Source organism: Phalangium opilio, unplaced genomic scaffold (genome assembly GCF_054372755.1).
Source record: "Phalangium opilio isolate 3A_F unplaced genomic scaffold, DU_Popi_V2 ptg000009l_1, whole genome shotgun sequence".
In the NCBI taxonomy this organism is placed as follows: Eukaryota; Metazoa; Arthropoda; class Arachnida; order Opiliones; family Phalangiidae; genus Phalangium; species Phalangium opilio.
In genome coordinates this window covers 12,287,311-12,302,929 of record NW_028324146.1, presented here as the reverse complement: position 1 = coordinate 12,302,929, position 15,619 = coordinate 12,287,311, and the positions used below count along the sequence as shown (strand labels likewise).

Here is a 15,619-nt window from a genome sequence, read left to right as displayed (position 1 = left end):
TCTTTGGAAATTGTGTATAATAACTAATTTACATGTAGGAAGGGATGGAATTGTTAGATCTGCCACGTTAAAAACTCATTTAGGCTCAGAGATAAAAAGACCACTACAATTACTATTCCCCTTAGAAATTTCTAAGTAAAATGAAAGAAAAAATAAAATCAGTAATCCTCATTTTTAGGGGGAGGATGTCGTAAATTGAATAATAATCAATATTACTTCAAAGTTTAAATTCACGTTTCTTTTTTTGGTTATTTTTTGTTAATATACTTCTGTAAATTTTCGCTCTTAAGAATTATAACTCGCGCCAGTACCTTTCGTAGAATGGAAAGTTTTCGGGGTTTTCTCTCTGACGCATCAACAGTAAGGAGCCCGAGCTACGAATTTCCTTGCTTGCAACCCGCAAAAGGGGTACGACCTCCCAGGTTTTTTGAAGAGAGAGTTGGCGCCAGGGGAGAGAACTGAGAAGGCTTTCCAAGCTTGGTTATAATAGAAAAAAAGGTAGTCTTAAGTTCAACATTGAAGCGATAGGAGCGATTTTTTTTACCTTCAAAAAAATTTTTGCTTTTCATGTTTTAAATCTTCTTTAATTTAAACCTAAATTAAACCCGCGATCAACCCTTTAGATTTTTCAGTTAGTGAACAACCAGAGTCACGTCAACAGTATTCTACGCGCAAAAATGCCAACCAGAAGGTGGCTGCGTGACGTCAAACTATCTCTTTCCCGTATCCAGTTGTTAGCTCCCTATAGGATTAATCAAAACGCGTCTTGGATATAACCAAGACCTAAAAAGTATCGATAAGAACAAGGTTAATCACTTGACTGAATGCACAGATATTGAAACGTTTTTTTAATTAAAACTTACATGCTTAAGAAAGTAATATTCCATCACCCTATTCCATTGAATAAACTTATATTACTGGTAGTCAATTTTTTCCCTCTCAATAATTTGAAAAATTTACTTATCTCGGGTTTTCGAGCACAATTCCATTCCCCGAAAACATTTTATAACTACATTTATTATCACTTTTAAGAGAGTACGTGTATGACATTGTGTCGTTAATAGGTTACTAACATATCCCCGTTCATGCCCTGTACGCTCAATAGTGAAATCTTTTGTTTTAGTGCAAATTTCAACAATGGCAGGACATTCAATAGGGACGTTATGATTTTTACTCTTGGTTAAACTGAATTATGTAATCGACCACTTCGACATATCTTAGAGGGAAAGACACGGGGGTAAAACTTTGTCTTCCATCTCGCTTGATGGAAAGATCATAAATAGAGCAGAGACGGCGAGAGGTCAACCCCCTTGTATGTCCCGATACTGATTGACATCTCTTTTTTTATGTAGAAAGGGTCTATAGCAGCGGAACGACAGACAATGGTCACACGGTTCTATGCCATGGCGTTTGTATAGTTCGCAAGCCGTAGGGGAGTTCATGATATTCGTAATTTTTTGATTTTCTTTGTTGTAATTGTTAACTTAAGCGCGGTCGTAGCCTGAAAATTCTGACTTGGTTATTTTGCAATATAGCCTGCGTTCACCGAGTCGCGTGATCTAGGACGCTGTGGCTCGACTCTGCTACATAGTCTGTATATTTTCAGGAACAAGGATAATGTATTAACGGTTTTTAAAGAAATATGGGATTTTTAAACTTGTCGCTGCGAATGTAAATGTAGTATTTCTAGTAGCCCCAGAGACTTCTGGTAGCACTCCGTATGCATTTGGTAGAATAGTTTTATAGAAATTGAAATGGTAGAAGATATTTATAAAATAAGATTTGTTCGAATAATTAAACTTCAACTTGGTCGAATTATTTCGTAGTTGTCCTATTTCAAGGCGAGGAATGCTCTCAAAAACAATTACTATTTGCTGACGAATACCTTAAAAAGTACTATTCACACAGAATTCTCGAGCAGCTTAACGCGTAATTGAGTGACGAGGGCACGAGGCATGAGAATGGCACAAGGTGTACTTCTAGCAAGGGGGATGTATACAACTATACATCCTACTTGTTCGTATCGGGCGCAGCAGAGACTAAAGCAGACTACCCTAAACTCGTTTTGTCATTGTTATGTGTAGTTATATGGTATTTTTCCACACGAAAACTCTTAAAAGTGATAATAAATGTAGTTATAAAATGTTTTCGGGGAATGGAATTGTGCTCGAAAACCCGAGATAAGTAAATAAAAATAAAAATAAAATAAAAAAATTGACTACCAGTAAAATAAGTTTATTCAATGGAATAGGGTGATGGAATATTACTTTCTTAAGCATGTAAGTTTTAATTAAAAAAACGTTTCAATATCTGTGCATTCAGTCAAGTGATTAACCTTGTTCTTATCGATACTTTTTAGGTCTTGGTTATATCCAAGACGCGTTTTGATTAATATCTGTTACTTCGGTCTTAATTTTTATTAATTTTGCGTACATGCGGTGGTGTTTAATTTATTTCAGTGCTCATTCCCGCATGCTGCAGAAAAGGAAATAGTGTGTCATTCAATAGACTGCGAGTTTGTAGCTAAGGGGACGTCACATCAATATTTTTAGTCTTAATTTGAGCTGATGATGTAAGATATACGAGGGTGTGATGTCATGACATAGATTTTAGTTCGACTATTTCTGATGAACCCAGACCAGAATATACCAGTTGCTTTCACGCTAATTTTGAACCCCATTTCCAATGTCATTGTGTCAACAAGATCTTATTCAGAACGGATATTTCTCTTAACCTTTACACGAGATTCAACATATAGATTACCATCTTTTGTGGTTAACTTTAACCTAATTTAAGAAACTAAAATAGTAATTTTTTTGTTAAAAATGACATTAAATAAGACAACTAGCAATAATTTGGCCATGTTTTGGGGGTTTGAAAAGAAACACAATTTTGTAGTATTTTGGAAAAGATGGCAATTTCATAATAATTTTATATTCAATAACAGGAATACATTTAGCCATTCAGTTTTAATGCAAAGGGCCCCTCCTTTGGCGTGTCTTAAAAAGAATTTCTCTTCCGTATAGTGTGGTAGTTTGGCATATTTTATTTTTAGCTCTGTTCTTAAGTATAATCTTAATTGGATTTAGCCATTGGGATAGATGATAAATGATTAGCCAGCGTACTAAGGGAGTCTGGTAATGGAACTGTGCTTAGATTTATTATTGAATATAGGAAACAACAGGATCAACAAATTATTTACTAGTATTTATGAAACTAATGGCAACTATTTTACCTTTGATAAATAAACTCAAATGAGAGTTACAGTAGTTTATTGATGACAAAAGATAGGGTAAATAATATTATTTATTTTATATAATAGTTAAAATATAAATTGTAATTTTTAAAAGTTATGGCTGTTCAATAATTACTTTCAAATCATTAAAACAACAAATTGCTTTAAGAATATTTTGGTTAAACTTTATTTTCAAAGTTTAAACACGCATGATTATTATTTTATTGGAATGTGCTAAAGATTTATTTTAAAAACACATTTGGTTTGATAATTGCTACGTTTAAATATAGCACACAATTTTTAATTAAATTTCCCTGGTTGTTATTTATTTATGGTATTCATTATAATTATTTTCCAGTAAATAAAAAGTTTCTTTGTCACGTTCAAAGCTAATAGTTGCGTACTTTTTAAAGGGTTTCATTCATAACTTTACAAGGAAAATTATTTTTGACACCAGAAAGGCTTTTGAGAATAATTAGTGATTGCGTCCTGGCTGGCAAAAAAATAGACCTTAACAGGGAAAAGCTATGAATAAGTATAATTAATTTTAACTGAATCTAAAATGTAAGTTTCACTATGAATACATGAGAGGGATTAAAAAAATGTTCAAAGACAGTCATACGTGAAGGTTGGACTTGAAAAGTGTGAAAAGTTCAACATTAACGTTTGAACACCAATAATCATTTTGTTAATCTCTCAAGTGAATAATTCAATGATGAAAAAAAATATTTATACACATTTAATCCCAGGACTGTAAAATGGAGAATATGTAATTGCCAGAAAAATAGTAAGCATGGATTTTAATGTTAAATTTTTTTAGGTATAAAAAAGGGAAGGGGGAGTTTGTTAAAATACTGCTAATATACTTAAAGATGCTTTTTAAAAAGGGTAGTGATTTATTGGTGTAGAATCTGCAGTTTAGCTCAGAGAGTTAATGAAGCGCCTTGTATTTCGTTAGTGATATCTCCAATTCAGTTGAATTATTTTTTTTTCTATATTTAATACTATTGAACTAAGATGGCGTTAGTGGTTAATGTCATTAATTGGTAGCTTTTTTTACTGGTTCCATCGCGCTTGGTTTTGTTTTATTGATGTGGAGTCAGCAGTTTATTTCAGAGTTAATGAGGAGTCGTGTGTTTCACTATTGAACTCAGATGGCGTTAGTGGTTAATGTAATTGGTAGCTTTTTTACTGGCTCCATCGCGCGTGATTTTGTTTTGTTAATGTAGAATCTGCAATTTAGTTCAGAGAGTTAATGATGTGCCTTGTGTTTGGTAGCGACATCTCCAGTCCATTTTATTTTTTTATGGATATCTATTACTTTTGAACTCAGATAGCATTAGTGCTTAACGTCATTAATTGGCAAACGTCCGTAAAATAACGTTCATAACGATGGTATATTACCTTTAAGCGTTTTGATGGAAATTGATTTTGAAGTCCAAGGTGATTATGCGGTTAATCACAGTTGGTTTTTTTAGAGTAACAAGTGAATTACTTGAGGTTTAATCGGGTGGTGAAGGAGGGGGGATTTGGGGTATTTCACCACCCGCGGACACGGGGTAGTCAGTTCCTGTAGGGTAGGCATGCTGACAAGTCCCTTATTCCCTCAAAACTTTGTCGCCCAGAAGCTTGGCTTACAGGAGTGCGCCCAAACTCCCAACATAGTACAGTACATAATTTTAGTAACAAACCATTGCTGTTCTAAATTTTAATAACGTTGAAGCAACTTTTGTTCAAAAAAGTTTTTTTAGCGAATTCATAGCTGTTATGAACTTCTATTGTGTTGATGAACTTGAAGGCAAGGCTTGCCAAGCCGTTACATAATTATGCAAGGAAACCAAATAATTGACACGTATTATTTGGCCTTGGTACAGCTTGACGTTCTATAGACACACACTCAAGCAATACGAAGGTTATTTCTTTGAATATTTTTGCTGTTCTTAATCCAAAGTCGCTCTCATTCTTTGAACACGCCAGTCTAAAGTGTCTGTTATTTCGGCATAGAAGTTGAATATTTATATTTGTTGATCTGTCTATCGAAGTCTTGTTGTGTTGTTTTTTATAATGATGATGATCATATTTTTTAGCTGTGTAGTTTTAACCTTTTATAATGGCTATGATGAATTAATCAAAAATGTCTTGATTAGAATCAAGTCCTAAAAAGTATCGATAAGACTGAGGTTATCACTTGACTGAAGGATCAGATATTAACTTTTCTTTTTAATTGAAACTTAAAGGCATGCTTAAGAAAAAACAACGTTCCATTACCGTTTTCCGTTGAAATAACTTATTTTACAGGTAATCAATTTCAAAAATTTACTTATCTCGGGTTTTCGGGCACAATTCCATTCCCCCAAAACATTTTATCATTACATTAATCACTTTTGAGAGAGTACGTGTATGACATTCCCTCATTTGTGCCCGGCATGCTTCGCAGTGGATACGTTTTAAAACAATGGCGGAAAATTAAGTAGGGACAGTTAGATTTTTACTCGTGGTTATGAAAAATGATGTAATGTCTAGTGTACTTCAGTCAACAGTCATACTGTTCATTCTCATAGCTCAGGACATGATTAATGCTGCTCACTATTTCTCTCTCTAGTTTCAAACAATGGTTAGAGACCATTCAGTGCCGCGGGTCGCACATGAATATATTTCAATACAGTTTACATCAATTCTCCGTGGTCGTACTATTAGCGGGTTAAGCACTAATTTGTTCAGAACATGTCTCGAAAGTGTGCTTGTTGTAAGTTTTTAAAGCAGTGTTGCAAATGTGTGGGTAATTTCCCACATCGTGGGAGATTTAGGTTTGGTTTTAGGCTCTGTGGGGAAAAAGTAATATTTTTCCGAAATCAATCAAATGTCGGAATTTTCCTGTTCAAAATTTTATCCGGTTTAATAATTTCAAGCGACATTTTGAAATAAATTCGGTGATTTTAAGTTTGGCACTGAAAAAAAAGAAAGCATATTTTGAGAATTTTAAAGCTTTATAGCATTTGTACATATTGTCAAAGCCATGCGGAGTGATATTCCATATTAAACTTAGTATGATAAAATAGTCCAGATAAATATGACTGTAAAAAAGGGGGTGTGGGAAATGCGGCAAATTTTTAAAATGGAAGTGGGAAAATCCACTTTCTAACATTAGCAACACTGATTTGAAGGTTTTGGTCATGGCTAAACAGACCGCTCATTCAGTTTTCTATTGTTTTAAAGCTTATTTTGACACGTACTCTCTCAAAAGTGATTAATGTAATGATAAAATGTTTTGAGGGAATGGAATTGTGCCCGAAAACCCGAGATAAGTAAATTTTTGAAATTGATTACCTGTAAAATAAGTTATTTCAACGGAAAACGGTAATGGAACGTTGTTTTTTCTTAAGCATGCCTTTAAGTTTCAATTAAAAAGAAAAGTTAATATCTGATCCTTCAGTCAAGTGATAACCTCAGTCTTATCGATACTTTTTAGGACTTGATTCTAATCAAGACATTTTTGATTAATATCTGCTCCTTCAGTCTTCATTTTAATTAAGATTGTTAAGAAACTGTTTTACATTTTCAAAATCTACACTAAGCAGAAACATATAAAAATGGGACCGTAACTTTTGCTCAATCAGTCATTTATTTATAATGATACTCCAAAAAATAAAAACGTAACTCATTGAAAGTTTGTATTCTTATTGTAATTAACATAATACAATTTTTTACAACCCTTTATTGAAACGCGAGGCGCTCCCCTAAAAATTCCACAAATAGGACCAAATTGACAGTTTTACACAATTTTTTAAAACGCTGATTTAGCCTATGTCTGTTTAACCTTTAGCTCAAACTTTTCATAAGCCCAATATGAAATTCGGATGTCCTTAAAACTTCTCAACGACGATCCGAGATTTTCAATTTCGAACTTTTTTGTAGCATTAACTAACGTCTGTTTGATATTAAGCTTATAAACCTTAAACACAATATAGTCAGGGCAATGCCGACTCAATTTTTAAGGGCTACCCTAAAAGTCCACAAAGGTGATCCAAGATTGTTAATAAATACGCCTACAAAGTGCCCTCTTCAAAATATGTAGCCGGGGAAAAGAGAGCGTGATCGAGTGGGCTATGCTAGTGGGTATTTTGGTAGTAAGTAACGGGGGTTGGGACTCCAGGCATAGCCCGCTCCATCACGCACTCGACAACGCAAAGCAGCTCGTGCCAGCGTGGGAAATAAGGCGGTAACACAGGGCAAATGACGAGTTTAAAAATCGCCTGGTACAGTTCAAAAATTAAATCGGAGGGGGGGGGGGGTCAGTGGTCCACGAGACTACTAAAAAATTCAAGGGTAACCAGAGTCCACACATTAAAATTCTAATATTTTAATTATCCACTTCCTTAGCTTAGCAGACGACGTGCTCTGGCCAATGGTCACGGACCAGTTTATTTATTCCAAGTCAGGAGGGTCTCTGGTCTAATGTCCAGTTTAAAAAAATCCTTATTTCCCACCCTGACTCGCGCTATAGGGCAAGCAGCTTGCGACGTGTTGCGCGTGATCGAGTAGGCTATGGTCCGGTCAAAAGAAATCTTCAGTTCAGCCAAGAAGTTATATCAGTATCTCAGAGAGAAGATATAAGATGCCTTTGTATTCGCGCGCCATAGTCCCAGTCCCCCTTTCAAAATACAAGGGGGGACGTAAAAGGAGGCGCCGGGCTATTTCGCTCTAGTCAGTCGGAAATTTTCCTCACTCGCGTCGTCGCGCTGACGTGAGTTTTCAAGAACCAATGAGATGCTGGTTGTAATTTAGAGACGGGGATTGACTGCGGACCTACGTTAGGACTGGAAATAAAGCTGGAAATCTGGCGAATTTATATCTTCTCTCTGAGATACTGATATAACTTCTTGGTTCAGCGTTGTAAATAAGGCGGTGGCACAGGGAAAATGACCAGTTTAAAAATTAAATCGGAGGGGGAGCAGTGGACCACAGGACCACTAAGGAAATTCTAGGGTAACCAGGGTCCAGACATTATCTCAACTATTTTAATTACCCACTTCTTTAGTTTAGCAGACGCCGCGCCCTGGTCAATGGTCATGGACCAGTTCATTTATTCCTGGGCAGGGGGTCGCTGGCCCAATGTCTAGTTTTAAAAAAATCCCTATTTCCCACCCTGCTTCAGTTGGGAGTCTGACTCCTGGAGCTCCTAAAGTCCAGAGATGCATATGACAAGGATTCATTTCTCATAAGCGAGAATGGCCAACTCTGTTGTGTTAGAGACAGCCTGGCAGCCTGGTATTTTTTTACTTCTAAACAGGCTGGGAAATAAGGATATTTTTTAAACTAGTCCTTTGGACCAGTGACCCCCTAGTGTCTGAAATTATTTACTGGTCTCCGGACTGGTCCCAGCCTTTGCTCTCCAATAGATTTGCAATTAATAAACTGGTCCCGAGGACCAGTAACCCCCACTTCTTGAATTAAAAAACTAGTCCAAGCAATTAATAAACTGGTTTTGGACCAGAGGAAGTGTGCTATTTCCCAGCCTGCTTCTAAAGTTCTAAGTCAGCTGGGTTTTCACCTTTAAAAGTTAATACATCCCTTTAAAAATGTTATTAAATGAATGAATCTATACGGTTGCAGTTATGTCGAAATGAGAGCAATTAAATATGTGTCTTTGATATTTAGCTCTGATAATTTCAGAAACTTAGTAAAAAGTAGTGTTATGTATTTAACCAGAATTTATTTTATTGAAATTTATTAATAATTATTTAATTAAAAAAATTGTAATACTATTTTATGTTTTAAATTTCACAAATAAAATTCAAAACAGTAAACATAGGGCAAAGGTTATATTGTATTATAAATAGCCAGTGGGATTGATTTTAGCTATATCGCAATTAGAGCTCGACATTTTCTATCCATTATCCACAAATTAGTAATTAATTTGAATGAAAATAAGTGGATATCTTTTATTAATTGGGAAATAATGCACACACTTTACATTTAAATTTTAGAAGTTGAATTTATTATTTACTTTTTGTATGTAATATTCAGCATTAATTTGACTAAGACAATTAACTAATTACCTACGAGGAATTAACTAGTATATATGTTTAAAATTATAATTTAATTGTTTCAAAACTAATATGGTTTTGAACCGGTTTTAATAATTTAGTTATTAAAATTTGTGATTATCGATTGGTCAATATTGAAAATCAACCAATGGTGGAACGAATTTTTTTTAAACTCAATGAAACTGAAATATCAATGAATCATCTACTGAAAGAGGTATCAACCTATTATTTTTTTTCAAAAGAAGGTAAATAAGGATTAGATGGCTTGCTGCTTCAAACAAGATTTTTAACCATGAATAGAATATTTTGTTAATTTTAGTCAAATTTAGATATTCGGTAATCGAGTTGATATGAATAAAGCCGTTTTTGCTCATGTCCATTTTAAACTTTAATCACAGATTTCGCTATCCATTTCACAAGCATAATAAACACTACTGAAGGGCGCAAATCTATCTGTGATCGGTAATGGTGACCAAAATAGCAATTTGCCCAATTAATCAGTTTGAACTTCATTTGCACATTTCTACTCGTTAATTAGAAATGTTGCGAGAAATTTGAATGGAATATAAGTAGATATCTCTTTTAGTAGATAATTTTTGATGATTCATTGAGTTAAAAAATTGGTATCAGTATTTCAATTAAGCTTTGATATCAACAGCGGTTAATTTACGATATGGGCTTATGATAATAGTCTGTTTATAAGATAAAATCGTTACATCAAGTGTCACAAGACAGTATCTACCTCCAAAATCGAGTGTTAGTAACTTTAAAACCACCTCCTCGTCACAGGATATCCGAGGGTGAATTTATTATATCATTGATAGATAGACAAGATAATCTGACAAGGCGCAATAGCTCAGTCAAGTTTTGGCAAGGCCTAATACCGTTTTGCTTGACTGCATGGCGCGGTCAAATTCCTTTTAAAGCATAGATCATGTAGTATCCACCCTTGATTTTCATTTCGCAACACACGTTGGATTCGTAAACCTCGACGCGCACCACGATTTTCTAGAAGCATTAAAATGCAAACACAACAACACACTGAGCGCATACATTTTTAATAAATAACATTTCTAAATTCTCACTACAGCTGTTTTCGGGCTGAAGCGACCGAAAGACGGCGATAAATAAAAATTCTTCGGGGGGGGGGTAGTTTCGAGGGAACGAAATTCAAATGCAAGGCGCGTCCCATCAACAAACAAAATTGAATTCGTTTTATGCAATTATAATATTGAAATTTTATACAATTAAGTAATATTTAAGAAAACAAAGCACTACTTTCAAAGTCTAAACTTTAATTAAAAGTACGACGATACGAGAAGGCGAAGTAGTAAAGGGCAACGAGAGGTAAACATTTTTTTAAACGGCAAAAATGAACGTTAAGCCAAGGCTTAGCGCAATTTCACCGCCTTAAAAAAAGTGCCTAGTTTAGAAATGGATTGTGGGACAATCAAAAGGTGGAAAATTATGAAATTAGGCTTATATTAAAGCTTGAAACCTACTTTAAATTATATTTAAAATCCATCCATGAGCAAATCCTCAAAAAATATGAAAATGGCAACGAAAAAGGACCCACTCTCAAATTTTTTTCCCCTTAAAAAAATGGCGGCCACAAACGGGGTAATTTGTCACGGCGGCAATATTAAAGCAGTCTTATCTCACTATCGATAGGCCATTTCAACCAAAAGGCATTAAGAAAAAACAATCGGATTATTAAGACGCAACTATACGTAAAAAAAGGCCAATATTGGTCTCGCTGATATTTACCAATAAAACAGCGTATCCATGCTAAAATATCGCAGATTGGGGTAGTTTTTAAAATTTAAAATTAAACATACTTAAAATTAATTTTTCTCAAAAACCTTAAAAATGGTCCTAGAAAAAGGTTTAAATTTTGATATAAAACCGTTCCCAAACGTAACAAACGAATATTTCATTTCAAAAGGGTTGCGACAAAATGGCTAAATTTGAAAAAAACTCCATGTTATTTCTATGGGAAAATTTAACTTTTTCACCAAAAGGGCTGAATCATTTTATGCAAATGAAAACCACCCTTAGCAACTTTATTTTTTATAAAATAAACTAATGAGTGGATCTTTTTGAAATTTTAACCACATATTGAGGGCCCGAATTGTAGTTCTGTGGAATTTTTTCAAAGCAGTTAATACGATACAAAAAAAGTTATAACCAATCAAAAAACCATCCTTATACATTAAAGTCGGTATGAGGTCTTATCTAAGAGAGCTATCGCTCTCCTAGAATTATCTTTCTGTTGAAGCTTAGCAGCTGGCACGTGTTGATACAATACGCTCGTAGTTGTACGAAAATAGTCTTTAAATTGCATGTTTCAAAGTTGAAAATATGCACTGCTTGTAGCATTTATGTCGAAATAATTTTGTTCTTCGTTATATTAGTTATGTAAAGGGGCGGGGGTTGAAAGAAAACTTTACAATTTACTGGCAATTATATGTTCATTTAAATATAAGATTTTGAGGGTTTATTTTTAAAATTTTGTAACGCAACTCTTAGTTTTAAGATTGGAAACAGTGCTGCTAGGACATGAGAATTATTGTTTTGCGCGTGGGTTACCAAAGGGACAATGAAAAGGTTATTAAATTTTGAAGAAAAAAAAAGGTATTCCAGAAAGCTTTGCACATTCTACCCCTGTTGGTTTTACTCAATGCCACCCGTCACTCAGACTACTCCAGCTGGTGAGAAACACATAGAGAATATGCAAAACTTCCTGGAATATTAATTGTAAAAAAAAATGGTTTAGTTATCTATTTACAAGGGTAATGTAATATATATATATATATATATATATATATATATTGGTAAACGCAATTGGGGAAATAATTCTCAAACTTTATAAAAACAAATTCTCCAACAATAGTAGGATATTAGTTAGTGGGACAAATTAATAAGTTCATATGGCTATTAAATAGTTTAAAAATGACTTTTTGTAAGTGGTATTAGATTGGGTCCGGTACACATTATTGATAAGTTATACAAAGGAAAGGTTATATTAATAAATAATATTGAAACACAAAATCTTCGCTACAGGGGGTTGAAATTAAAACAGTATAATATTAGATTAAATTAATTTAGTTTATAAAATCTCGTGGATTTTTTGGAACGGTTTGAAATTGTTAATGCAAAAAAATTTATAAGCGTCTTAATGTAAAAAAAAATATAGCGCGCTTAAAAGAGAAAATATGGTAATTGCGAAACTGATATTTAGAGAACTCTTCGAATATATTAATTTTAATCAGTATTTATTTAATATTTGGTTACGAGTGTCTAAATCTCAGTTCCAAAAATCTGTTCAATGTTAACTAATAATATGAGTTTGTCTCAATAGTTTCACCAGCTTATTAAAGAATTATATTTAATCACATAGCATTACCAACAGGGGCTACGTTTTTAACTTGTTTTTACATAAAATACCATTGGGGCAAAACTAACACAGAGTATTAAAAACCCTTCACTAGAAAATTTAAAAATTAATGCAAGAATCATCGCCTTTTTTCATAACAATAGCATGGCCCTACAATCCTCCCTCCTCTCCCATTCACGGTTATTATAGTCTGGGCAACATCAAAATTAATCTCTAACCATTGTAAACCTTAAACATGCTCGAGGGCCAACAATCTTACCCAAGCATAAATTACTTAAAAGGGAATATGAAACTATTAGTATATCTTCGACAGATATGATGCTCCTCTCTGGTACGATTATTGAAATTTTAGGCTTTACTCGGGGTAAATTTAATATGGACTTCAGGCACGTTAGTTCCCCTTTAAAGTGTTTAGACTCTTTCCAAGAGCAAAACAGTGACGTCAGTCAAGCTACTGACGAATCTCTCCTTTTTTCTGATCATTGCATCGCTGACCTCGTACCAGCCGTTGTCTTTTCTCACAAAGTTCACATAATGTCCCTCGGCCAACGATTGACCTTTATGAATAATCACCCCTTTAGTTTTAAAGAGAATCTTGCTCAAAGTGACATTTTGATTTTCAAAATTTGATATTTTAGTCGAAATCTTAATTGGTCGACCATCTCTGTAATCGCCCCGTAGAAGGCACAGAAAAACGTACTTTCCGCTGGATATCAATACATCACGCTCTTGTATTGTTGGATTATTACAATAAACGCACCGCATCTCTGTTAATCTCATCCTTTTTTCTAGAGATTTCCAATCAATTTTATCTCGGTTTTCTAGTGGAAGATTGAAAATGTTGCTTTCAACAATATTTTCCGAATTTTGTTCAACTTGACATTTGGGGCATTTGGTAACGTTTCGCGACTTTGACCAAAAAAGTTCTTTTAGAACCTTAGAGTAATCGGCTTCCATTTCTTGGCTTAGTGTCGTCAAGAGGACCATCAAAAATTCACTGGCGTCTTGTTGATCGTTTTGCGTAAAATGATTTCCAACAGCCATTCTCAGTTCCAACCCTTTACGACTGAAACTTCCTTGAGAACTCTCGATGTCGTTTATCGTGTTATGAAGGCACCGTAAAACTGGTTTTTCAACGAACGATCCATTGTAAAACTTAACCAATTCTCTTAATTCCGGCACTAATAAGAGCAGTTGCAAAACGCTATTAGAATAGCACGTTACTTGATCATCGTTAGCTAAACCCTTCAAGGGAAAACTATCCAAACTCTGTTGGGCTTTCCTTTTCTTCTTCGGTGTTTCTTCACATCTCTCTTCCTCGCCTTCTAAAAGGCTTTTAGATAGTGTAGGCGCACTTCTTTTCCCACCTCGCCTTTCTTTCGACTCCGTTATTTTCAAAACAGGCAGATCTGGCCTATATTTTTTGCGAAGCCTGTTATACTCCATTATGGCTCGTCCATCCGCCTTAATTTTAGTCGGATCGAACTGTAATAGATGAAGTCCGGCTAAGGACGTCACTCTCGATAAAGCGACGTACGCCATGCCCGTTCCAAATAAATTCGGACCCAAATCCATAATGGCGCATTTTAAACTCATTCCTTGGCTTTTGTGTATCGTGATAGCGTACGCCAGGATGACGGGAAACTGCGAGCGCTTAACGTAAATGTTTGTCATGAGCAAAAATTTGGCGCAAATTTTCTCAACTAAAAAGTCAGTGTTAGCGTCGTCGTTATTCGGTTCGCGATCTACTCTGAGAAAAATGCCAACAACGTTTCCTTGTTCGTCCTTCTTGAATCCAGTTACGAAACCCATCGTACCATTTACAACGCCTTTTTCAAAACTAATATTCCTTCTGACCATTATACGGCAGCCAACGCAAAGAATTAACTCGCTCTCCAAACCGCCAGTTTTGGACGGTTCGTTTTGTAGGCTTTGCAGTCTCCTGAGAATGTTTTTATTCATTTTTTTGCCGTAGTCAGCGAGTCTATCCTGGCAAGGAATGACTTCAACTTTCTCGCCGTTTTTTCGCAGCATTTCACAGTTGAATTTTTCGCACATCGCTAATTTTGGCATCAAACAAATTGGGTGAAACCCTTCATTGGACAGCTTAATGAAAAGATCCATAGCCACCAAGATGTGTTGTCCGTCAGCAACCAATCTACTTTTTAAGGTTGCAACATCAGCTTCGGAAATATTTCCAATTCTAACTCTGCTTAAAATGTCGCCGTAACTTTGTTCGTTGGCTTGTCTAACATTTTGCGTTAGTTCATCGTATTTAAAAAACTTCCAAAGATCACTTCCTCCGATGCAATTGAATCTAAGTCTGGCTTCTTCGGAAGTGATTTTGATAAACGCGGGATTCCCTTGAACCGAAGGCAATTGGAAAAAGTCTCCCAAAACAAGGATAGAGACCACTCCACCAAATGGTTGGTTCATTTCCCAAAATTCGTTCAGTCTCAAGTGAACGTGAGTCAGTAAAACCGATGAGACCATAGAAATTTCATCAATAATTAACAGTTTTAAGTTTCCCAAAGTTTCTTTCATAATGCTCATATTGTCTGAACTCAGGGAATGGTATTCGGCGATACGCCCATGATCTACCGGTAGCATTAGTAATCTGTGTAACGTTACGCCATTAACATTCAGAGCTGCCAAACCCGTTGGCGCGGCAATGGCTACGCTAGCAGGATTTTGAAAGCGACGCCTTACGGCATTGGCGAGAGTGTCTATGAGAAACGATTTCCCAGTGCCACCAGGTCCTGACACAAAAAGGCACTTGTTTCCAGATTTTTCTCCCTTTTGGGAGAAGTGATCCATGATGTCATCATAAATTCTCTTTTGATCCGAGTTTAGTGACGCCACATTGTCAACATCAGCCTCGAAATTCATTTCCATGGCAGCTTCCACATCAGCCATTGCATGCTCGGTTTCGATAACAAT

The 15,619-nt window shown here is 35.2% G+C and overlaps 1 protein-coding gene and 1 long non-coding RNA gene across 2 annotated transcripts; both read right to left on the bottom strand.

The window, feature by feature from the left end:
* Nucleotides 1-6,838: 6,838 nt before the first annotated feature.
* LOC149714400 (uncharacterized) lies at nt 6,839-10,431 on the bottom strand. Its single transcript, XR_016371516.1, has 2 exons — nt 7,188-10,431; nt 6,839-7,097 (listed from the first exon to the last, which is right to left on the bottom strand). It is a non-coding gene; the product is annotated as an uncharacterized LOC149714400 (long non-coding RNA).
* A 3,268-nt stretch (nt 10,432-13,699) lies between these two features.
* Nucleotides 13,700-14,804, bottom strand: LOC149714399 (ATP-dependent DNA helicase PIF1-like). Its single transcript, XM_089849089.1, has 2 exons — nt 13,904-14,804; nt 13,700-13,803 (listed from the first exon to the last, which is right to left on the bottom strand). The coding sequence occupies exons 1-2, from the start codon at nt 14,801-14,803 to the stop codon at nt 13,777-13,779; spliced, it is 927 nt and encodes a 308-aa protein (XP_089705215.1). The 5' UTR covers nt 14,804; the 3' UTR covers nt 13,700-13,776.
* Nucleotides 14,805-15,619: the final 815 nt, after the last annotated feature.